Below are 25,003 nucleotides of genomic sequence, written 5' to 3'. Positions count from 1 at the left end.
TCTCAGACCTCATTCATCATATAACTGAAAGTTTGTATCCTTTTACTAACCTCTCCCTATTCTCCCCTTAATCCCCCAGCCCCTAGTAACCGTTTTTCTACTTTTCTATTCTGTTTCTGTAAATTTGACTTTTGAATTTTTTTTTTCCTTTTTAGATTTCACATATAAGTGATACCATGCTGTATTTGTCTTTCTCTGTCTGGCTTCTTTCACTTAGCATAATGCCCTACAGGTTGATATATGTTGTCACAAATGCCAGGATTTCCTTCTTTTTTAAGACTAAATAGTATTACATTATATATATATATATATTTTTTTTTTCTTTTTCCATCCATTGATGGACACTGAGGTTGTTTCCATACCATGGCTACTGTGAAATTATGAATAATGAATGCTGCAATGAACATAGGAGTACACATAACTCTTTGAGATAATTATTTTGTTTGGATATATATTCAGAAGTGGGATTGATGGATCATATGATCATTTTTTTTGTTTGTTTTTCGGTACGCGGGCCTCTCACCATTGTGGCCTCTCCCATTGTGGAGCACAGGCTCCGGATGTGCAGGCTCAGTGGCCATGGCTCACGGGCCCAGCCGCTCCGCGGCATGTGGGATCTTCCCAGACAGGGGCACGAACCCGTGCCCCCTGCATCGGCAGGCGGACTCTCAACCACTGCGCCACCAGGGAAGCCCTGATCATTCTATTTTTAATTTCTTGAGGAACCACCATACTGTTTGGCACAGTGGTTTTATCAGTTTATATCCCCACCAACAGTGTACAAGCATTCCCTTTTCTCCACACCCTTGTCAATATTTGTTATCTCTTGTCTCTTTGATAATGGACAACCTAACAGGCATGAGGCCAGTTTAATTTGTAATAGTGCTCCTTTTGCTCTTGAGAGTGTCCCAGTTTGGACAATGAATTATATGGTCAATCTGGTTAATCAGGGACTCTGGTATGACCTATACCCTAGTGGTAAAGGGTCATGTCTGCAAGTACCAGGAGCTATTTGAGGGCAGAAGAAACATGGCAGGCCATATAATCCAGATATCCTACTGAGAGGAACAGTTTCTGGAAAATTTCTCCAATGAGAGTCACGTGTGTTAGAAGCAGATGAGCAAAGTTCTAACCAATTTACACCATTAAGAGTCATCACTATTAGAAATGCAACTAGAATCAATAAATAGCGTAAGGCTCTTTGTGAGTTTCCAGCATGGAAATGTTTCCAGCATGGCAAAGCATGTTATTTATGCTGCATAAAAAAATTTCCAAAAGCTTAGTGTCTTGAAATAACACATGATTATTATCTCACTGTTTTTAAGGGCAGGAGTCAAGGCATGACTTAGCTAAATTTTCTCCTTCAGGGTCCTACTAGGCTGCAACCAAAGTGCCAACAAACTGCCTTCTCATCTGAAGACTCAACTGGAGAAGAATTCATTTCCATGTTCACTTAGGTTATTGGTACAATTCATTTCCTTGCAGCAATAGGACTTGAAGTTTGGTTTTATTTCTGGCTATTGGCTGGAGGTCACCGGCTCTAAGAGACTGTCCACAGTTCTCTGCTACGTGGACCTCTCCGTAGGCAGTTTACAGTATGGCAGCTTGATTCTTCAAGGCCCGTAGGAGAGCAAAAGCTGGGTGGCTGGCAAGATGAAGTGTTATGTAACATAATATATGAGTGACATCTCAACATCTTTGCCTGAATTTACTGGTTAGAATCAAGTCATAGGTCCCACCTACACTCACACAAGAATTACACAAAGACATGAATTTCAGGAGGTAGGAATCATGGGGCCACATTAGAGTCAGTTCTCTTCCACACTCTGCAATATTATCTTAACAGGGCATTAGAAATTACTAATTTTCTTTTGTCTACACTTTCCTTAGAAGAAAAAAAAAGAGCGGTTTTCCAGAAGGAAAGCTAATTGGGGTAGGGGCTTGAGCTATCTATTATAAATTGAATTTTAACCAGTGGCTTAGTTTTCCAGGGAATTCTATCTATCTATCTATCATCTATCTATCTATCTATCATACATTTTTCCATTCTTAGTTTCAAGCTTATTCTTCCAAATGTCTTCTAATATTTCTGCTACTAGGCCATGGTCAAATCACATTAAGCTTTTCTTGATTATCTTAGTTCACAGAAATTTCTCTCTTCTCTTCAAGTCAGATATATATTGGTATGAATCCTGACTCTATCACTCACTAGATTTTATGAACTAAGGAAGATTATTTAAACTTCCTGAATATTAGCCTTTTTGTTGGCAAAGTGGGAATAGTATTATTTGCTTCACCTGCTTCTTGAGAAGTGGAACTGTAATTATACACAAATAGCCTGGTCCACAGAACATCCTATCCAAATAGTGATTCCTTTATTCCTCTCCTTTTCTTGCCTTTCTCTACTCTCTATATCATTTTTAACACTCAATGCATATTAGTCAGCATAGTTAATTTTGTTATGTGTATATGTATACACATCTGGGAGATGTATGTTATTATTACACATTGCATTTTTTGGGGTGATAATTTCAAGTAGGTTTTCCAGCTGTGATGATGGATCTATACTGGTCCATCCACATTCTCTTCCCAATCTCTGGAATAAGTTGCAGCAAATCTATGAAATGATTAGGCAGGTTACCCTTATCCAATATTTGATCACTTTATTATAGAATTCATTTTGTGGTGGCTATCCTTATTATTCTAGGCCCTGTTATATTCCAATCTTAGGGCCTCTTTCTCTCTCATCTTCTTAATAGTCTTTTGGAACTCTCCAGGGGGAGGGGGGAACGTTTAGGGCCCTGGTTTACGGTTTTAGGTATTAGATAGCTTTCTTTTTTTTTTTTTTGCCGTACGTGGGCCTCTCACTGTTGCGTCCTCTCCCGTTGTGGAGCACAGGCTCCGGACGCGCAGGCCCAGCGGCTGTGGCTCACGGGCCCAGCCACTCCGCGGCATGTGGGATCCCCCCCGACCGGGGCACGAACCCGTGTTCCCTGCATCGGCAGGCGGACTCCCAACCACTGCACCACCAGGGAAGCCCCTAGATAGCTTTTTTATGATACCTGCCAGAAACGTTTTAATTATGTAAATTCCTCATTATATAATTCCAGTGGGAAAACTATACTCTTTAAGGAACACTCTGGCACTTCATTTTTAAAGTCCATTCCTAAAATTAATATGAAGTAGCATAACATATTTCCCCCCAAAAGAATAACTTTCATGAATTTCCCCTGAGAGTATTTTAAAAAATATATATCCTTACATAAATAAAGGCACAGACTTAACCTTGTAACTTAGTAATTTCAGATGGAATAAATAAGTTATACTCAACTACTGAGCTGGTCATCTTATCATTTTGAGTCCCAGGTTTTTGTTTATTAACTGAGGAATTTGGAGAAGGTGATTCTTCAGTTCCTATGGGCTCTACAGTTCTATAATTTTGGAAAATTAGTTACATTTCTGTTCATTAATTTCTTTTTATAAAATTACATTCATTCATAATGTATTGTAACTTTCAGCTTTCTTTCTTCATTCTCAAGCTTGTGTATGTGCTGGTTTGAGAACAGGATAAGTCCGTTAAAGTCACATCAGGAGTTTTTACATATACATTTGTGCTGGTCAGGAGGTATACAAAGATAGAGATTTCCAACTAAGGGTAGATCATTAGGCATCCCTTTCGATCTCTACTTCAAAGAGAATAGAACTTCTCTTTGTTATCAACACCAAGAATACAAACCAGGACGCCAAAATCAATTAACAAGAATTTCAGAACTGAGTCTAAAGAAAACGTTTCAAGTTGCTTTCTCAGAAGTGAAAAGAAGTGGGTATGGGGGAAGACTATAAATATCTTTTAACGTTCAGGTGGCAGAAGTTTGCGTCTGAACAGCAAAATTGTCTAGCAAAATCTGAGGCCATGCAATAACTGACTTCTACATTCCTGAGCTACAGATATTCTTCTTGAATGTCTAGAATATTAACGGATGGGAGATAGCCAGCATATGTCCATCACTGTTCTCAGTACTGAACATGCACACAGCTGACAAGGCTGCTACCCAATCATTCAAGTGTGGCTAGAGGGGCTCATTTCTGACCTGCAGTCTGTTCCATGTTGACTGCAAATACAGTTTGTATTCTGGAGCCAGCAGGGCCACCCAGGGAGCCTGTCACTCAGCAATTGGCAGAGATATGATCACTTTGCCTTCAAAATTACATCATGTTCTAAATCAAATTTATGTTCTCTACTTCTGGGAAACTCATGATTCCCCTACTGTTCACTTCCAAATTTCAGAGGGGCATCCCTGTCTTCTTTGTCCTTTTTCCAATTGATAAGAACCAGTAGAATCCTCAAACCCAAGAGCACCAGTGCCTAGGCAACTACCTTCTACAGTGCCCTTATTTCATAGAACAAATGAAGAAAGCTTCACACAAGGAAGTGACTTGCTCAAGGCCAAACAGGAAAAGGCAGAGATGGAAATGACTTGACTTCCAGTTCCAAGGGCTTTCTCTGACTCCATGCTACATCAGTGTAATCTCTTGGGGGAGCTTCATTCTGACCTGTTTTTTAATATGCATCCTGCTATGACTGGCCCAATATGACCTTCACAGCTCATTATTATCATTGATCCTTATATGATGAACTTCATAAATGAACAAAAAGTAAGGTAAATAATTATGTTAGACATGCTTTCCTAGTACACTGATTTTACTCAAAGTAATAATAATCTTATATTGTAAGAGTACTTTGTAGATCCAGAAAGCACATTCATATATTTGATCACTTTGATATACATATTTTTTTTCCTTTAAGGATACTCTGTGAATTCAGCAAAATGATTGGACCCAAAGGCTGACAATGGCTATGTAGCAGATTCACCTTATCATATAGAAATATCTATTTATCCAAGTATAGGTGTGAAATGGTTAATCCACGCATCCTGATTAACAGAGTGATGCATTACATATACTATCTAAACTTTTTTCTTTGTTTTTAACTTTTTTAAAGTGCATACATTTTTAAAAAATTATTCAAAGCCATTTCAGACTTTAATACCCTCCACTTACAGTTATTACAATAGAATTTCATTCAAATTCCCATCCCACACTACAATCCAGTTAACAAAGGTTTTGAGTAATGCTGAAGTAACAACATTTTACATTGAACTAAAGTGCCTGACATTTCATTTAATTTAGTATACATTTTGCTTATTTCATGAAGAATTTTAAGCCACTTACAATACAAATAAAATATAAGTAGAAAATTAAGAACATGTAAAAATTAAAAAGTACAGATCATCAAGGCCAGGTTAGATGTTAATTGAATTTCACATTCACCTTTCAGCTTCCAAGAATCAAAAGCCAAAAAAAAAAGAAAGAAAAAAGAAGAGAGAAATAGAAATCATTTATGCATTTTACTGTATTTCTAAAACATCAATATCAAAAAGAATCAGGCAATATCAAAACAATTTAGACTTCTAAAGACAAGAATACACGGAAACAAACACTCAACACAAATGTATTGAAAATAGTTTATTGTTTCTTTAGTAACTGAAAGGGCATTTGGAATATGGCAAGGCCGTAGCATATTGTATTAAATATCTCCTGGATAGCTGCAATATGGAAGATACAGAACTCATATGCCTAATTATCCAAAGTACTGGCATTTTTGAAAGACTAGAATAGATTATCTCTAATGTTTCTTTTAGTTCTAATTTCATTGACTCTGATTCACATGGAAGCTGTGACTGATTGACATTTGTGAATCTCAGATTTAGATCTCCTTGTTCCAGGCCTCCAAACAGTGCCAGACATACCCTATTAGGGAATTCAACAAATGAGACACTGATGGGTTTGGTGACCTCCCTGGATGTATCTCGCCTTCCGATGTTGAATTCAGTAAAATCAGGGTCCTCCCACTTGGAGTTTCTTCATTTCTGGCAATTCCCAGAGCCCTTCCTCCCTAGGATGCTCTCCTTCATTGCTCCAGAAGGCAAGCTACTGAATAAGTGCTTCCCAGAGGGAGGGAAAAGTTACTTGGAAGAGGCTAGACTCTGCTAGATAAGTAAAAACTTTTATAAATACCTGGCTTGGAACTGAGAGAGAAGAAGGTTTTCAAATCAAAGTGCTAAATTAAGAAGCTTAATTTTGGTACTTCAGCTGACTGAGTTGTTTATGGAAGGGTTTATGCTAACAATTCCCCCGCATCCACAGGGGATGAAGAGCTGAAACTGATAAGATAGCTTCACGGGGAGGAAAGGGCTGTCTCACTCCAGTAGCTCTGTCTTCAGAAAGCATGTGAAGAGTGCTGAGTCCAGGACTGTTTTGGTCCCGTGCTGGTATAGAGATAGCTACAGCATACTGCCTTTCTCCATACTGTGCTTTCCTTGGAGGAACAGAACCAACACTTACGTTTCTTGTGGACTTCTCCAATTTATCATTACAAATACAATCACAAAGAGAAAATTCTTTGTCAGGGGAAGGAGAAAGACACTGGCTTTGAACAAAAAGACACTTAATTGGGATTTATACTATGACTAATTTCAGATTCTAACAATAACTTGCTGAGGAAATTATTTGCTTACTCTGGAGCAGTTTTTCCCATCTGAAGATGGGAGTTAGAGCTTTTATATGGTCTCCATCATACTCTGCACCTCTAGAAATTCCTTATTATATCATTCTAATGTTAAATATATTTCAAGGATAGCCCAGTATATTTATGTATTGAAGTTCTAAAAATCAAGTTTGGCACTGGATGTAGTAATATTATTTTTGGAAATTTACATAAAAATAATAAGACATTTGCAGAAGTATTTATCTGTCAGAATGTTTATTTCAACATTATTTAAGTGGTAAAAGTTGGGAACAAACTAACCTCACAATAAAAAATGATTGAATGTATAAATTATTGTTTATCCATATGAGGGCATAAGGTACACCTATTTAAATTCAGATTGTTGAAAAATATTTAATGGCATAGAACATGCTCACAGTGAAATCCAAATAATAAAATCAGATTACAAGCAGTAAGAAGATACCTCAATTTTGTTAAAGATAAAAATAAATTTGTTGGGCTTCTCTGGTGGTGCAGTGGTTGAGAGTCTGCCTGCCCATGCAGGGGACGCGGGTTCGTGCTCTGGTCCGGGAAGATCCCACATGCCGTGGAGCGGCTGGGCCCGTGAGCTATGGTCGCTGAGCCTGCACGTCCAGAGCCTGTACTCCGCAACGGAAGAGACCACAACAGTGAGAGGCCCGCGTGCCGCAAAAAAAAAAAAAAAAAAAAATTTGTTAAAGATATATGTGTGTGAAATGGAATAGAAAAAAGTCTGGAGAACTCTATTTCAAAATTTCAACTGTGTTTATTTCTGTTTAGGTGGCTGTTGGTAGTTTTTATTTATTATTATAGCATTCTACAATTTTCAGTACTTTTACAATGAAGGTTGATTACTTTTGCAATCAGAAGTAAACATGATTAATTTCATTTAAATATTGCAGAAAAAAATAATGTATACACCCTCCCTTTCTTCACCTTCCTTCCTCCCAATAGCTCAAGCTTGAAGAAAAATCTTCAAGTATTGTGACAAATAATATGCTATCTCAATAAGTTTCAAAAAGTTGAAATCACTTCCATTTATTTTTTGTGTGAACTGTAGATGTCAGGGCTAAAGGAGACTCCAGGAGCCCTATGATTTTCTCAACTCATGTTATTGGGTCTCAGAAAAACTAATGACTTGTCAACTGTTATAAAGCAATGATCCAAGTAGTTACAAACATAAAGAATCTAAATTTTACAGACCTGACTCACAATGAGGTATACAGCACATAGCCATCTGAAAGGAATGTAGTAATGTAAAAGCACTGAAACTATTAACTGATCTAATATTAAGATTCTTAAAAGTCTGGGACTATTCCCACCATTGTCAAGCAAAAAGTTTCAAATAACTTTCTGATTACAAATAGTACAAATAGAGTACTTTGGTTTCATAACACTTGGTGAATATGAATGGTCCATTCCTCTAGATTTTTGCAGAAGCATACCTGGATATCATGGTACCTGAAAAGAATTCTAGTAAAATCATTTAGCTATCTAACTAAAAAGATAGCTTTTTGTTGTTGAGTTTGGACAATTACATGCATTTACCTCTATTCATAAGCTCAAGATGCGTTTCCTGATCATGAGGTGTTGCAGCTCAATGACAGTGCTTTGACCATTTGTGGCCAGTGTTTGCCCCCAAGACAAAAGTCACATAAGGCATAACATGGCTAACATCCAGAATGATCACGAGAGCCACACAACTGCTTTGTCACCCCTTCAAGAACTTCCCAGCAAGGAGCTCGAAATTGCTGACCATCTGGTTGGAAACACTAGCAATAATTTGTTTAATATTAGAATCTATATGATGTTTGTCAGTAAGAAGAATTTTGTGGGATTGTAACCACCATGGTAGTCCATGTTAGGTAGACTCTTATTATTATCTTTGTTTTCCCTTGCTCATTAGTTTCTGGGAAATTAATTATGGGCTTCATAGTCAATGTTTTCTTATTAGACATTGGAATTCATCATACCCGTTCTTTATAATCTTAAATGTTAGGAGACTAGATGAGTTAAAAGGATTACATAGATTAATAAATTTTAATGCATCTGAGGACTTTAGAAGCTATAGGAGCCATTAGTCCTGATTTTCTCGACATGATTCCAAATGTGAAAAGTTCTTTTCAGGGACCTAAATATTTCAGAATAAATTTACTCATTTTAGTGTTTAGAAAAATGGGTAACTTAACTGAATGTTATCTAAGCTAGTGTCTCATACCAACACTGAAGAACCTGAAGCTTAGGAAGATGAAGGAAGATTCCTAAGGTCATAGTGGCAGAATGAGACCCAGTGCCTCATTTTAGACCCCAGTTCCATGTGTTTTCTTTTAGGCTGATCATACTTGTTCACATCTCTTGAAAGGTTTTAATATGACTCTTGGGGACTGGGAGAAATATGAAAACTTTTTTGGTATTATTGTTGCAAATTCTAGCACTATTCACTTTATATTTTTATACAATTTTTAAAGGTTACACTCCATTTACAGTTATTACAAAGTATTGGCTATATTCCCCATGTTGTAAAATACATCCTTGTAGCCTCTCTTACACCCAATACTTTGTACTTCCCACTCCCCACCCCTATATTTCCCCTCCCACCTGCTGGTAACCACTAGTTTGTTCTCTCTATATATGAGTCTGTTTCTTCTTTGTTATATTTGCTTGTTTGTTGTATTTTTAGCTTCCACATATAAGTGACATCATACAGTATTTGTCTTTCTCTGTATGACTCATTTCACTTTGCATAATACCCTCCAAGCCCATCCACATTGCTGCAAATGGCAAAATTTCATCCTTTGTTATAGCTGACTAGTATTCCATTGTGGGTGTGGGTGTGTACATATATACATACATACATATATATATATATATATATATATATATATACACATATATATATAACATCTTCTTTACCCAGTTCTCTGTTGATGGATACTTAGGTTGATTTCATATCTTGCCAGTTGTATGTAATGCTTCTATGAACATTGGGGTGAATGTATCTTTTTGAATTAGTGTTTTGGTTTTTTTTTGGATATATACGCAGGAGTGGTATTGCTGGGTCATATGGTAGTTCTATTTTTAGTTTCTTGAGAAACCTACTTATTGTTTTTTTTGTTTTTTTTGTTTTGTTTTGTTTGTTTGTTTGTTTGTTTGCGGTACGCAGGCCTCTCACTGCTGTGGCCTCTCCCGTTGCGGAGCACAGGTTCCGGACGCGCAGGCTCAGCGGCCATGGCTCACGGGCCCAGCCGCTCCGCGACATGTGGGATCTTCCCAGACCAGGGCACGAACCCGTGTCCCCTGCATCGGCAGGCGGACTCTCAACCACTGCACCACCAAGGAAGCCCTACATATTGTTTTTGACAGTGGCTGTACCAATTTACATTCTCACTAACAGTGTACAAGTGTTCCCCTTTCACCACAGTCAATATCTGCAAATCAATCAGTGTGATATACCACATTAACAAATTGAAGAATAAAAACCATATAATCATCTCAATAGATGCAGAAAAATCTTTTGATAAAATTCAACATCCATTTATGATAAAAACTCTCCAGAAAGCAGGCATAGAGGGACTATACCTCAACATAATAAAGGTCATATATGAAAACCCCCAGCTAACATCATACTCAATTGTGAAAAGACAAAAGCATTTCATCTAAAATCAGGAAAAAGACAAGGGTGCTCATTCTCATCACTTTTATTCAACATAGTTTTGGAAGTCCTAGCCACAGAAATCAGACAAGAGAAATAAATAAAATGAATCTAAATTGGAAAGAAAGAAGTAAAACTGTCACTGTTTGCAGATGACATGATACAATACACAGAAAATCCTAAAGACACCAGAAAATGACCAGAGCTCATCAAAGAATTCAGTATAGTTGCAGGATACAAAATTAATATACTGAAAAACTGCTGCTTATCTAAAATAACAATGAACTATCAGAAAGAGAAATTAAGGAAACAATCCTATTTACCATTGCATCAAAAAGAATAAAATACCTAAGAATAAATTTACCTAAGGGTGTAAAAGCCCTGTACTACAAAAATTGTAAGACACTGATGAAAGGAATTGAAGACAACACAAACAGATTGAAAGATATACCGTGTTCTTGAATTGGAAGGATTAATATTGTTAAAATGACTACCCAAAGCAATCTACAGATTCAATGCAATCCCTATTAAAATACCAATAGCAGTTTTCACGGAACTAGAACAAATAATTTTAAAATTTGTATGGAAACACAAAAGACCCCAAATAGCCAAAACAATCTTGAGAAAGAAGAACAGAGCCAGACGAATCATGATCTCTGACTTCAGAATATACTACAAAGCTACAGTAATCAAAACAGTATGGTATTGGCATAAAAACACCACTTAGATCAATGGAACAGGTTAGGGAGTCCAGAAATAAGCCCACACACTTATGGTCAATTAATCTAAGAGGTAAGAATTTACAATGGAGAAAAGACAGTCACATCAATAAGTAGTGCTGGGGTAACTGGACACCTACATATAAAAGAATAAAATTAGAACATTCTCTAACATATACAAAAATAAACTCAAAATAGATTAAAGACCTAAATGAAAACTTTAAAGTAACAATTGTGTAAGATTAAAGTTTTAATCAGTCCCAAGTTCATCTGGTTATAGGCCTGATTTTATAGGCTTATTCTGTTGGTACCAGATGTTGTCACTGAAGTACTCTAGTTTTAATTATTCTATTATTTCTGCCACAGACTGAAGAGCTTTCCTCCCCCCTAAATTCCAGACCTGGGTTTTCCTTTTTCTCATTTCAAAATCAGGATAGCATGGACATATATACACTACCAAACGTAAAATAGATAGCTAGTGGGAAGCAGCCACATGGCACAGGGAGATCAGCTCGGTGCTTTGTGACCACCTAGAGGGGTGGGATAGGGAGTGTGGGAGGGAGGGAGATGGAAGAGGGAAGAGATATGGGAACATATGTATATGTATAACTGATTCACTTTGTTATAAAGCAGAAACTAACACACCATTGTAAAGCAATTATACTCCAATAAAGATGTTAAAAAAAAACAGGATAGAAGTGGTGGTGACAGAAATAATCTGTATCCTCTCTTTTATTCGTATGATTTCTCTCAACACGTGTAGATGTATCATAGCTAGGCTCTGACAGAGGAAATGTCTTTGGATATGGAGAGAGAAGGTATGGAAAATAGATGTGGTCTGCTGTCCACAGTCCTGAAATGTCATTTTCAACTTGCCCTGCCATAACGGGTAACTTTGGCAACATCTCTCAAGAAATCTGTACAAGGTAAGGAAAATGTCTTGTGGAAGAGAATGGAAGAAGCACAAAATGAGATGAAGGAAGAGAAGATATTAGATAGGAATGGTCTCTCACTGATTGCAGAGAGTAAAATAAGAGATTATTCTTTGATGTAATGGTCACATTTTTACAGTTTTACAAAAAGATTGTTTTCCCTCCAGGAAGTTGGTTGACGTAAGACACTCCCATTCCTACCCATCTGTATCTACCTCTCCTTGATGGTTTAGGTCTTAGTTAGCCAGGCGTATTTCATCCAGATAAAACCATGCAGAAAACACTAATACATGTTTCTTTGGATGTTAATTTTAAAATAATCATAATTTTTCTGATCAGTTCTTCTAGAATTGGGGCACAAAGCAGAAGAGGGAAATGACATGAGTGATTGGAATGTGTCATTCTTGAGACAGGAACCATAGAGAGATAGTAGAGACACAAAAGTGAAAAATGAAATTTTTGTTGCACAGTTTAGAGAAAAAAATTATTTATATAGTCAGTTTTTGTTGACTTCTGAGCATGTGGTAAACAATTTCTGTGCATTATTTCACATGATCATCAGAAAAATCTTATGACATTGATATTATTTTCACTAATTATTTTAGGTGAAGAAACTAAGACTAACAGAAGTTTTAAAGAATGTCCAGAGATACATGGCTTATGGCAGAGCTCAAATCCAAACCTTTCTGATTCCACAATTCATGTCAATAATTCAGCAATGCAGGGGTATGCATGACAATAGAAGTATGCAAAAAGTGATGGCTGGTTTTCAGTAAATAAGAAAACTGTTGAACTTCTCTCAAGTCTGAACAAGGTGATGCAGAGTAGTAAACTAAAGTGGAAGAGAAAGAAGACACAAACAGTGATATCAAAACTGAGCTTTAATGGTTGGGAAGAAGGTCATCAAGCTTTGCAAATAGGGTCAAAGGCATGTGCAAAGTTCGAAAATGGCATGGTGTGTTTGAAGAATGATCAGTTTTCAACATGGCTTTATAACAAGATGCATGCTGAGAGCACAGTGAATGTGAGCTATGAATTTTTCTTGCATTGTGACTGGACAAGTCATTAACCTCTGGGAAAGCTAATCATTTTCTGGCTGAATTTCATGGTGTTAATCCCATAAAGTCCTTTTGAAATGTCATATTTATACATCATTTTCCTTCTCTTCTTCCACAATCTGCTCAGTTATCCTGGATCTTATTATCCCATTTATGGATTGCTTTGGTCCTCTACTTTTTCACTATCTCCCTTCTATTACCAATCAGGTAACCATTTTATTGCTCATTTGCACCTCTACTAGAGAGAAAAGATGTGATAGCCAAACCAGTCAACATTTTATTTGCTTGCAACTCTTTTAAAATTTTAGTAAGGGAAAAATCATAAAAAAGGTAATGAATACAATCAGATCTGAGGATGTTCTGTACATTTCTCTGTACTAGGTTTCTTTCCCTTAACCTTGTATAATCAAGAGTTTGATTTAATTTTTTTACCTTAAACATTATATTATACTGTTTTCCCTCCCTTCCCTATTTCATTTTCCAGATAATATTAACTGAAGTGAATTAAATGTTAGGTGAATTTCAATAAATAATATATCAAGTTATTGACAGGGCTTCAATTATAATCTGAATCTTCTAATCCCTTGATATTGTGGCTCCAAATTCAGTCTATTCTATACCCTCTAAATATTCTCTTAGATTAGACACATAAATCTAGAAATGACTATGGCTCAGGATGATCACATAATTCATCATCCAAAGAATAGCACCTTTGGCAGTGAAAAGAGGTATAAATAAAAATTAATCCATGACAATAGGCATAAACCAGATTTAGTCCAGGCAATCTGGAGTGTATGGGTAATCTGTACTTCATTGAAATCAAAGGACACCCTAATAGGTAGCCCAAAATTATGTATTAGAGTGTCTCCAGAGCACAACACATGCTCACTTGACCAGGGGGTATCACTCTATCCAGATTAAAATTTTTTTAAAAAATGGCAGGTGACGTGTACAGACAATTCCTAAGGGAGTCCATGGACCATTGGTATTCAGTTAGTGCTTCTGAAGGCTGGAGTAATTGGGCTCTGATTCCCTTATACATCACCAGAACTTTTACAAGTTGAGCAGTGAACCAGGTACAGTCCCTGTCCCAGAGTCATTCACATTCTTAATCTGCCAATGAAGAAGGCAGGTTAATAAACAGATATTTACTGGGCAGGGGAATAAATGCCATTAGAGTAATAAACTATGGTTTGTGAAACACAAAGGATGGAAAAAATCCTTACTATTCTCTGGGAAATTGGCCAAGGCTACAATAATGAATCCTCTAGGTGGAGGGGGAAAAAGTAAAACAAAAAGACAGAGATATTAAATAACCCCTCTTAGGTATACAAGGTACAGCTGTGCAGGTTACTTATCCTATCCATTAGGTTGTGGCAGGTTGTTTGAAGGGCTAGGGAATTTGGGATTTACCCTACAGATAATAAGGAACCATCAGTGCTTTTGTGTTTGCTTTAAAGCAGGTAAGTGATACAAACACACATGTGTTTGAAAGTGTAATTCTGCTGGCAGTATTAAGGGAAGTGAATCTATATAATGTCCTTCCCATGCTTACATGTTTCTTTGGAAACCTAAGTATAATAATGTGCTAAATATTTAAACATCTTAACTACACTTAATTTAGGTATTTGCTTATTTTAAAAGATACTCTCTAGCCTCTTTCCGCTCCTTTTGCTCCTTCTCTCTTTTATGCTCATATTCTCATCTTAAACACTTTTTTTTCAGAATCCCATGTCACAGTGCCTCCTTTTTAGGTTAAATCAGCATTCCTTCTATCCTGCTTTTCCAGAAACTACACTTGGGATTTTCCTTAATTTGGTTTCCTTTTATTGACAGGATAAAGGCAAATACTGTTTTTCTCCTCTTGTCTTTTCTTTTGCTTGATTTCCACTCTTTCTTGTAGTCTTTGATCAGAGAGAGCTGTCTGCATTATCATTAAATTTGCTGAGTCATTTGTAATTTTCTTTGAACGCTGAGGGCTTCAATGCCATTAGAGATGAGGTCCAATTTGGTTGGTTTTTCAATATAATTGAGCCAAATTACATATTCTAATTGTACATCCTAATTTTTAATGAAGCTGAAATGAGAAGGGGTCATAAGGGTGCATGCAGTTACAAAATCTTTCATGAGGTAATAGAGAAATAGTGATTCATATCTTTCTGTATTGTATTTTCAAGGAGAAAGGCTGCTTTAAAAATGAAACCAGAAGAAACACATTAATTGAGAGAAATATGGCAAAGTCCAAGCTTCAAAAGGAACGGTCTAATTTTAGAAGATAAACTAAAAGAGTTTTTTCAAGTAAATTATAGAATCATTCTTTGCTTTACAGAAAATAGAGTATATGTGTGTATTGTGGTATTGCTGCACCCAGTAGCCTTCCTTATCCCTTGTTGGACTGACTTTACATTTCTAATGGGTGTAGCAGATTTAAAAAGTGGTTACAATATTTTTCAGCTCTTACAATTAGGAATATATTTCTCTACCTCTTGAATCTTAGCTTGGACACATGACTTGCTTTGACCAAAAGGACATTAAGAGACATGATAGAAGCCAAGGGTTGAAAAGTGCTTTCTTTTCCTCTTCCTGCTTCTGGAACCCTGCTACCTTGTGAAGAAGACTGAGATAGCTTTCAAGATTCTGGAGGAAAGTGGCCTAGTTTCCCCTGTTGCCCCACCCAGTCACCAGAAACATAAGGGAGACCATCTACAACCAAGATGCAGTCAACTCAAAAACTCACTGCAATTGTATGAGTAAATCCAGCTGAGATGATTGGAAGAACTGCCCAACTAAGCTCAGTCTAAATTGCCAACCCATAGAATCATAAGCTAATAATCAGTTATTTCTGTTTTAAGCCACTAAGTTTAAGGGTGGTTTATATGCATCAAAAACTAACATAACGGGTTAACGTGTCTCCAACTCTAATAGGCTGAATTCTAAATTGGTCCCCAAGACTCCTGTGCCCTGCATGCCCTATATAATTGGGGAATGGAAGAGGATATCACTCTTGTGTTTAGGCAAAGATGAAGGGATTTTGCAGATTCACTTAAGGTCTCTGATCAGTTGACTTTGAGTTAATCAAAGGGGAAATTATCCTAGGTGAGGCTGACCTAATAAGTCACATCCTTAAAAGAGATCAGCAGAACCTGAAGCAGAAGCAGATATGCTTCTTTTGTCCTTGAAAAGATAATCTGCAATGTTGTAAAGATGATTACATGACAGGAAATGGTGAGCAGCTTTCAGAGATTAAACCAGCTCCCAGGTGACAGGCAACGAGGCAATGGGACTCTTGGTCCTCCAGCCGAAAACTTTCAGCAGCTAAAATCTTGGAAGAGGACCCCAAACCACAGATGAGATCACAGCCCCAGTCTGCAGCTAGATTTCAACCTGATGAGACTGAACAAAGCCCCCAGATTCCTGGACTCCTGACTCATGGAAACTATGAGATAATAATTTGTTTTGTTTTAAGCTAAATTTGTGGTAATTTGTTATGCAGCAGGAGAAAACAAATATACCAATCTAGTCCTTCAACTTTTAGATATAGTCAGAATTGTGACTTAACAGAAATGGTCCACTTACAGGTTTCTTTGCCAGGTTGTAAATCTTGGTAAAAGACAGAAGTGAGGTTCTTTGACTTGAAGAAAGCCATTTTCTCTTCCTCTAGGCTCACTGAAAATGCAACCCCCTTCAATGTCATGTGAATATAATGCAAAAAGGAAGATTTTATCTATAAGTGATGATCTCTTCAAAAGCTAATGTTCAGTTGGAGTCAGAGGATTAGATTATATGACCTCTTGAGGGAATTTCTTGCCCCCATAATGTTGTGGCTCAGCATAATGTCATCTTTTCTTGCTCCTAAAAGTGCTGAAAGGCACTCAAAATTATAAGTCAAAGTGCATGACTGATGGGCTTGTTAATGTTGAAAAGGAAATGGCTTGTTCTCTATTATAACACAAACAAAAGGAGCATAACTTTCACCAAGGAAAACAAAGACTAAAGGAAAACTGTCTACTGGTAAAATAAATGGCATAATGAAGCCAGTAAAAGTCCCAGCTGGTTAAAAACAGAGATACAGACTAGCCAGATCTCCATGTGGCAGAATGGATGCAGAGCTTTCTCTGACAGAACAATGACAAGAGATTTCAGTGAATATGCATTGATTTAGCAGGGCCTTGGACAAATCCATCTTTACTGAGTGGCATATACAAGTTCCCTGTCATTAAGTACAAATCAAAGCATTTAAAATGCATGCAAGAAAAAATTTTCAATCCTGCAAGGCTTAGCACCATGCAGAGAGCGCCACAGGCCATCAAATTTTTATAGTGTTATTCCTGTACCATTTGCCTGGATCCATCTGACTCTCTACTCCCTAATTTGCCCTTGATTCTTCTAATTTCTGACCTTTTGATATGTTCACCCTGGCACTTTTATAGTTATAGCTTTTGCTTCCTTTCTTGAATATGATTTACATTTTCCCCTGAATATGGTATCTTTATCCCATAATGTATAATGCTGAAATCTTCAACTTTTTAAGGTGGCCCTCTTCTCCATTAAGAATCTTCTACTGAGTTCATGCTAGCTCTTCAAACAAGACTGAGACAAAACTCAGGCACTGCCACATCCCATGCAAATACCATTCTCATTGTCACATAATTATTCTAATGCATTGAAAATTCTCTGGGTCGTCTTCATGGAGAATGAGTAGCTTGCACTAGGACTAGTGAGAGAAGTCATTCATTAATTCAACAAATTGTAATTAAGCACTTACTGCATTTTGGGCACAATTTTAGGGTCTTAGAGTATGTCAGTGAATAAAAGAAAGATCACTGACATCTTAAATTACTAAGATGTAATATTTATAGGTGTAATGATACTATAAAATAGTTAGCAAAAAATGGGAGATTGGAATCCATGAAAGAATTGAAGAACAGAATTGAGCTCTTATTAAGTATAATTGATCAGACTAGGAACTTTACATTATCAATCTCTTTGAATCCTTCTGAAAACCACTTGAACAATAGGTATTATTATCCTCAAAACCACACACACATTAAATGGTGAAATTTGAATTTGAACCCATGAATAAAGTGTTCATTATAGTGGGTTTCCCTGAAACCATGAATAAACAGTGTAAGAGAAGTTAGCATAAAATTTCAAGGCAAAAAGACCTAAATTAAAAAGTTTTCTCTGCTAGTTACTGGGAGTGTGATTTTTGTGGCCTCTCAGATAATGTCCCCTGTTAACCATAATCTTCCATGGCCTAAACCACATAGATTTGAGACAGCTATGCTAGTCTCTCCCATTAATTTGTATTTCTAGTTAGTATAAACTTGAAAGAGCCTATTCACATAGCAGCCATTTAGAGGAAATGCTGACTCATAGAACCTTAAGGATCTTCTGCTGATTCATCTCAACTCTAAAATAAGGGGTTTATCCCTGTTCTATTCTCACTCTCCATCATATCAGTCCATATCTTCTATTTCAATGGTTCCCAAATTTGTAGTATGAGAATCACCTGGAGACCTTATTAAACCCTAGATGGCTTTGCCCCACTCTCAGAGTTTCTGATTCAGTCTGTCTGGCTTGGGACCTGAGATTTACATTTGTAACAAGTAACCAGATAATGCCAGTGCTTCTGGTCTGCGGATCACACTTTGAGAACCACTATCCTATGCATTTACTTTCTCTTCTCACCTCATTCCCTTCTATATTACTTCTAACCCCTAATTAGATATATTCAAACAATCTTCCCTTTGATAGTTCCAATATGTGTGAACTTCAGTTACCATGATTTAGTTAGAAAATACCAGTCCCCCACAACATGGTTTAAATTTTAATTACTATAGTATATTAGCTGTGAGTGATTGCATAAAGTACAGACTTCTATGGCAAGTTCTGCAGTCCACAAATCACTGTGTGAATAAAAGATGTGCATAATGACCAATCATGTCAATTCTTTGAAAATCCATTAGTGGTTGCTACCATGGGCATTGCTGATTTACCTACAGACAGCAAAGCATGTAGTTGTTTTACCTCCTTATCCCTCAGTAATAAAGCAACATGGCATTTTACAAAAATGGATAATCAAAAGAGAGAATTGGCTAACAAAGATAAAAGTACAGAAAAGAAACAAAATGATAACACTGGAAGTGTAATTGCAATAAAATGTAAATGGAGTTATAGAAGAAATTGCTGACTGTGAAATATAGACCCTGTCACTACTTGAAAGACTCTAGATAAGAAGCCAGAGGAAATTAGTGAAGATAAACTTATCAACATACATGAAGAAAATGATAATGATGAAAAACATGACCATATCCCATATAAGAAATACCAGAAAAAACTTCACATTAAAATACCTCTCAAAGATATTTCATGACATTGAAGGTGCAAAAGGTACAATTTTGGAAGGTGATCCAAAATTAGAAAGGTATATGGCAATTCGCCAAGGCATAGAAGATACGTTCACGTCATATCTTAATTTATACGAAAAGAAGGAAAGAAATGTTCAAGCTATTCTTAAAGCAAAGAAATAAAACACTTTAATTCTCAGTCTTTCCAATGTTTTAAATTACAGTGTACTAAATAAGTACTAGTGTTACTGTAGTTTTTCTTTTTCATTCCTCTCTACATCTACAATAGACGGTAAAAGATTTTTTATATTTTGACAAAAAATTTTTAAAGGTTACAGAACAGTCATAATTTTCCATTGATTATTAAGTTCGCCTTGCAGGGTTTCAGTTTACATCACATTTTTATGGTTCTGCACTGCCATACAAATTGAGCATTGTCTATACCTGTTTCTCTCTTCCTAACTATATAAAGCTCTCTTTATGGTTATAGTGGATCAACTGGTAACTATATTAGCACCTTTACCAGAGTTTCCTGTCTTTAACTCATAATCAGCCTCCCTAGGAATAGTGCTGTATGGTTGGAGTTTACTTCTGTGGTCTAACCAATGACCTGATATTGGTAACCTGCAATAATGCATTTCTTACTCAGCTCCAAACTTTTGCACTCACGCAACATCAAGTATGCAGTCTGGAGAGCATACTCTAAGCTCTCCAGAGCCATTACTATACATTTATCACTTGCTATATTAGTTTCCTAGAGTTGCTGTAACAAAGTACTACAAACTGGGTGGCTTAAAACAACAAATAATAGAAATTTATTATCTCATAGTTCTTGGAGGTTAAGAGTCCAAAAATCAAGATGTTAGCAGGACTGTGCTCCCTCTGAAAACTGTAGGGGAATTCTTTCTTACCTCTTTCTAGCTTCTGGTGATTTTCTGGTTATATTTGACATTTCTTGGTTTGCAGCTGCATAACTCCAAATCTCTGGCTTTGTTATCACAAAGAGATCTCTCTGCTTGTCCCTGTATTCCCATGGCTGTCTTCTTGTAAGGACACAAGTCATATTGGATTGGAGGCTCATCCTATTCCAGTGTGAACTTGCCTTAACTAATTATCTTAATTTATAATCTGCACTGATCTTATTTCCAAGTAAGGTCCCATAACATTTACTTTTACTGTCGACGCACCTTATGAACCAGCCATAGTTCAAATACTTAGTCCATGAGACCTATCCTCTCTTAGCCTCCGTTGCCTCAAAAGTATACTTAGCATCTTAATTCCTAGTCACAAAGTAGTTTCAAGGATTAATAAACATATTTGTAATACATGTGTCAAAAGTTCATGGCTCCTTAAACATTAGTTCCTTCTGAATGCCTCCCCACTTAACCATTTATAAATTAAATCCCTCATTGAACCCTTGACCTTTAGTGCCTTATATTACTGATAAATGCCACTGTCTATGTTAGGTCACCTAAAAAGATTACAAAAAACAGCAAATTAATTACATGTTACTATATGATTTTGCATCTCCGAAGAACCTAGGAGACATGGCTGCATAAAACAGAAACATTTTTAAAAGCTTTATTGGATATTCCACCACTGAATAAAGTTAATTACATATGAATGCATGTTATGATCCTGGTTCCTGAATAATTAGATTAAAATAAAAATCAGATTTCACAACTGAAATTTGGAAAAAGAAATAAAAACCAACAGAACTACCGTATATTCAAATGTTTTCCTTTTTCTTGCAGGACAGCATGGGAATACAATTATGGAACTTTTTTTCTGCAAAAGTCTTTTTGTTCAGGTGAAAGTATACATATTATTACAGTTTTGAAGGGAGATAGGTACCTTACAATTGAAAGATTTTGGATGGAAGTATGACAGATTGTGATTTTAGATCTTTCTGGTCATAGGCTTTTCAAGACCATAGATTTTCTCATAAAGTGGAGTTGTAGGATATTTACTGGGAAGTCGTAAAAGTCTAATGATAGTATATCTAGCAAATTATATAGAAAATATTACTGAAACTAGATAAAAGAACTCAAAATACCTTTCAGTATATATGAGCAATCAATACATGAAAAGAGTATCACTTACCTTCTTCAAGGAAAAGAATGATTTTTATAATAAACAGTGCTGGTGAAATTTGCTATCCACTTAAAAGATAATAAAGGAAGACCATGCCTTTACACCATATGAAAAAAAATCAGATCAATTTAAGATTCAATGAAAATGTGAAGTAGTAAAACTATTAAAAAAATTTAAGAAGATCTATGTTTAAACCAATTTTTTTTTCTTTTTGTGGTTCGCGGGCCTCTCACTCTTGTGGCCTCTCCCATTGCGGAGCACAAGCTCCGGATGCGCAGGCTCAGTGGCCATGGCTCATGGGCCTAGCCACTCCATGACATGTGGGATCTTCCCGGACCAGGGCACGAACCTGTGTCCCCTGCATCGGCAGGCTGACTCTCAACCACTGCACCACCAAGGAAGCCCTGTTTAAACCAATTTTAAATGTGAATTAATGTATTAAGGATGGAGAAAGATGTATGATGCAAACACTAACTAAAAGAGAGTAGGATTAATATCACACAAAGTAGACTTTAGAACAGGAAGTGTTCTAAAGCCTGGATAAATAGAAACACTATGTAATGATAAACAGTCAATTCTCCAAGAACAAATAATGATTCTAATACATATGCATTTATCAGCAGAGTGTTAAAGTACATGATGGAAAACTCATAGAGTTAAAAGAAATAATAGACAATCTGAAAAGAAAAGATATAGAAGAACTGAATACCCTATAACCAACAGTCCTATTTGATATTAATAGATTTCATTCAACAACATCAGAAAACACTTAATTTTCAAATATACACAGAACATTCAGCAGGACAGGCTATGTTTTGAGCCATAAAACAAATCTTGACAAATTTTAAAGATTAGAAATCATATAAATTATGTTTATTGGCCATAACAGAAAGATAGCTGGAAAACCTCCAAATACTTGGAAATTAAACAACACAGGTCTAAGTAATGAATGATGCAAATAGGAAGTCTCAAGGAAAATTTTAAAATATTTTGGACTAAATAAAAATAAAAATACAATATATTCAAATGTGTGGGATGCATCAACAGCAATGTTCACTGTTAAATTTGTAGATTAAATTGTTAGAATAGAAAAAGGGCAAAATAATCTTCACTAGAAAAAGGACAAACTATATCCAAATCAAGTAGACAATAAAAATAATAAATATAAATAACAAATAAAAATAGATAAACATTAGATAAAATCAATGAACAGTTGATAAATTGTTCATTTATAAAATTAATCTCTAGCCAGACTGAGGAAATAAGTGAGAAGATACAATTTACCATGTCAGCATTAAAAGAGAAGATATCACTACAGACCCCACAGACATTAATAGAAAAAAAGGAAGAAAATGAACAACCCACAACATAGACCCACAGATATTAACAGGATTAAACGCATAATATAAACAACTACTCCTATAAATTTACAGTTTATGGGAAATGTACCAATTTTTTTGAAAATACAAACTACCAAAACTAACTCAAGAAAAACATAGGTAATTAATTAATCATATATCAATTAAAGAAATTGAATTTATAGTTAAAACTTTTCCAAAAAGGAAAATCCAGTACCAGATGTTTTCTCTTGTGAATTCTACCAAACATTTAAGGAAACAAAAATAACACTAAGCCTACAAAATATATTCTAGAAAATATGAGGGAGCACATCCCAACTCATTTTATGCGGGCAGGTGAGCATTTCTATTACCAAAAGCAGACAAAAACATTACAAGAAAAGAAAAGTACAGAATAATATCACTCATGAATAGAGATATGAAAGGTTAGAGAAAAATATTAACTGACTGAATCTGGCAGTATATAAAAAAGATAATATATCTTGGAAAAGTGGGGTTTCTCCAAGAATACTGGTTTAGGATTCAAAAATTAATTGATGTAATTTATCATGTTGACTGATGAATGAAGAAAAATCATGTTATAATCTCAAGCAATGCAGAAAACCATTAGACAAAACCCAGGAGCCATTCCTGATTCTAAAAGTCCCAGCAAACTTGGCAGAAAAGTGAGCTATCTTAACCTGATAAAGAACATTTGTTTAAAAACAACAACATAAACAAAACCAAACAAACAAAAAAGGCAGCTAACATCCTATTTAATAATAGTGACAGACTGAAATCCACCCCCTCAAATTTGGGAATAACTATATTCCCAAATATACTTCCCAAATATATCATGTTCTCCATCATGCTGGATGTTGTAGTCTGTGTAATAAGGCAAGAAAAATAAATAAAAGGATTACAGATTTGAAAGATAGAGAAGCATGAAGTCTGCAATATTTCTACATGTTAAATCTTAAATAAGCTACATAAAAAGCTCCTAGAGGTTAACAAGGTTATAGAATCAAAGTAAAAGTACAGAAATCATATGTATTTCTATGGTCTAGCAGTGAACAAAAAGAATTTGAAATTAAAAAGCAATCTATTGTGGTGACTTCCAGTTTCTGATCTGGCATGTAAGAAGCTTGGAAGTCATCACTGCTGTCCCCATAACAACTAAAACAACAAACAAAACTGAAAATCCATTGGCAACTCTTCTTAGATCCGTCAGAGAGTTAAGGTCACAGGGCAAACTGATGTCCTGAAAATTGGAGACAGACGGGTGGTTTCAGAGAATCACAGCTCACTGGAGCAGAAGCCCAAGAGCAGAAACTATTGTTAAAGTCAGTAACCAGAGTAGGAAAACTTAAACTTTGGTTAATGAATTGCTGGAGTTTCATGTGGACAATTTTGAGATTTAAATACTCCAAGAGGGCTCAGAGTCAGTGATACCCCTACACTTTCATGAATTTTATCTCCATGAACCATACCAGATTTGCAGAGTGATGGTCAGGGGAAAATCTCCTTGTGCTTCCAGTACTTGGAAGGAAAAAGTAGTCATTTTGATATATGCTTAGAGTATTTTATCCTTCTTAGTAACACCTTTATTCAAAGGAAAACATTTTATCAGAGCCTAATCAGGATTTTACCAGAGCCTAACTTACCTGAGGGAAAGGAAATTCCCAGTCCTAGGTCCCTCTAAACTTTCTGTCTCATCCAAGGGTGTGAGTGGGAAGCACTTGTAAAGGTCACAGCCCAAGGGCACAGGCTGACTAGAAGACTGAGACTTACTGATAGGACTTTAGAACACTTCCCCTCCCCTATACCTTACCACCACATCAATAAGGCTCCTGTAAAATCACAACAAATTAAGTAAATATAATTATACATTGAAAACCTTATTTAAGAAGACATCTCTAAGGAAACACAAATACAACAAGGAAGACAAAAATAAAAACACTAGAGGAAATTTTAACCTCTGATAACTACAGATAAAACAAATAGTAAATGCAGCCTAACTTCTAGTCACAATAAACATAAATCCTCCCTAAAGCTTTCTTACCTCAGTTCCCAGTACATCATGTATGATTTTCAGTGAAAAATTATGAACATACCAAAAGACAAAAAAACACAGTTTGAAGCAAAAGAACAAGTATCAGAACCAGACTCAGATATGGCAGTGATTTTGAAATTGTCAGATCAATGAATTTAAAACAACTATAGTTAATATGCTAAGGACTCTTATGGACAAAGTGGACATCATACAAATCAGTTA

General features: G+C 36.0%; 1 protein-coding gene across 1 annotated transcript in view; it reads right to left on the bottom strand.

Annotated features, from left to right (window-relative positions):
* The window catches only part of LOC132519109 (nucleolin-like), a 72,143-nt gene extending 51,783 nt beyond the window's left edge, over nt 1-20,360 (bottom strand). The window contains exon 1 of the mRNA XM_060147052.1: nt 20,209-20,360. Coding sequence (XP_060003035.1) covers nt 20,209-20,360 — 152 coding nt within the window. The remainder of the gene's footprint in view (nt 1-20,208) is intronic.
* Nucleotides 20,361-25,003: the final 4,643 nt, after the last annotated feature.

The sequence above is a fragment of the Lagenorhynchus albirostris genome, chromosome 4, assembly GCF_949774975.1.
Source record: "Lagenorhynchus albirostris chromosome 4, mLagAlb1.1, whole genome shotgun sequence".
Taxonomy (NCBI): Eukaryota; Metazoa; Chordata; class Mammalia; order Artiodactyla; family Delphinidae; genus Lagenorhynchus; species Lagenorhynchus albirostris.
The sequence above is the reverse complement of the archived record's forward strand: the minus strand, read 5'-3'. Positions and strand labels throughout refer to the sequence as shown.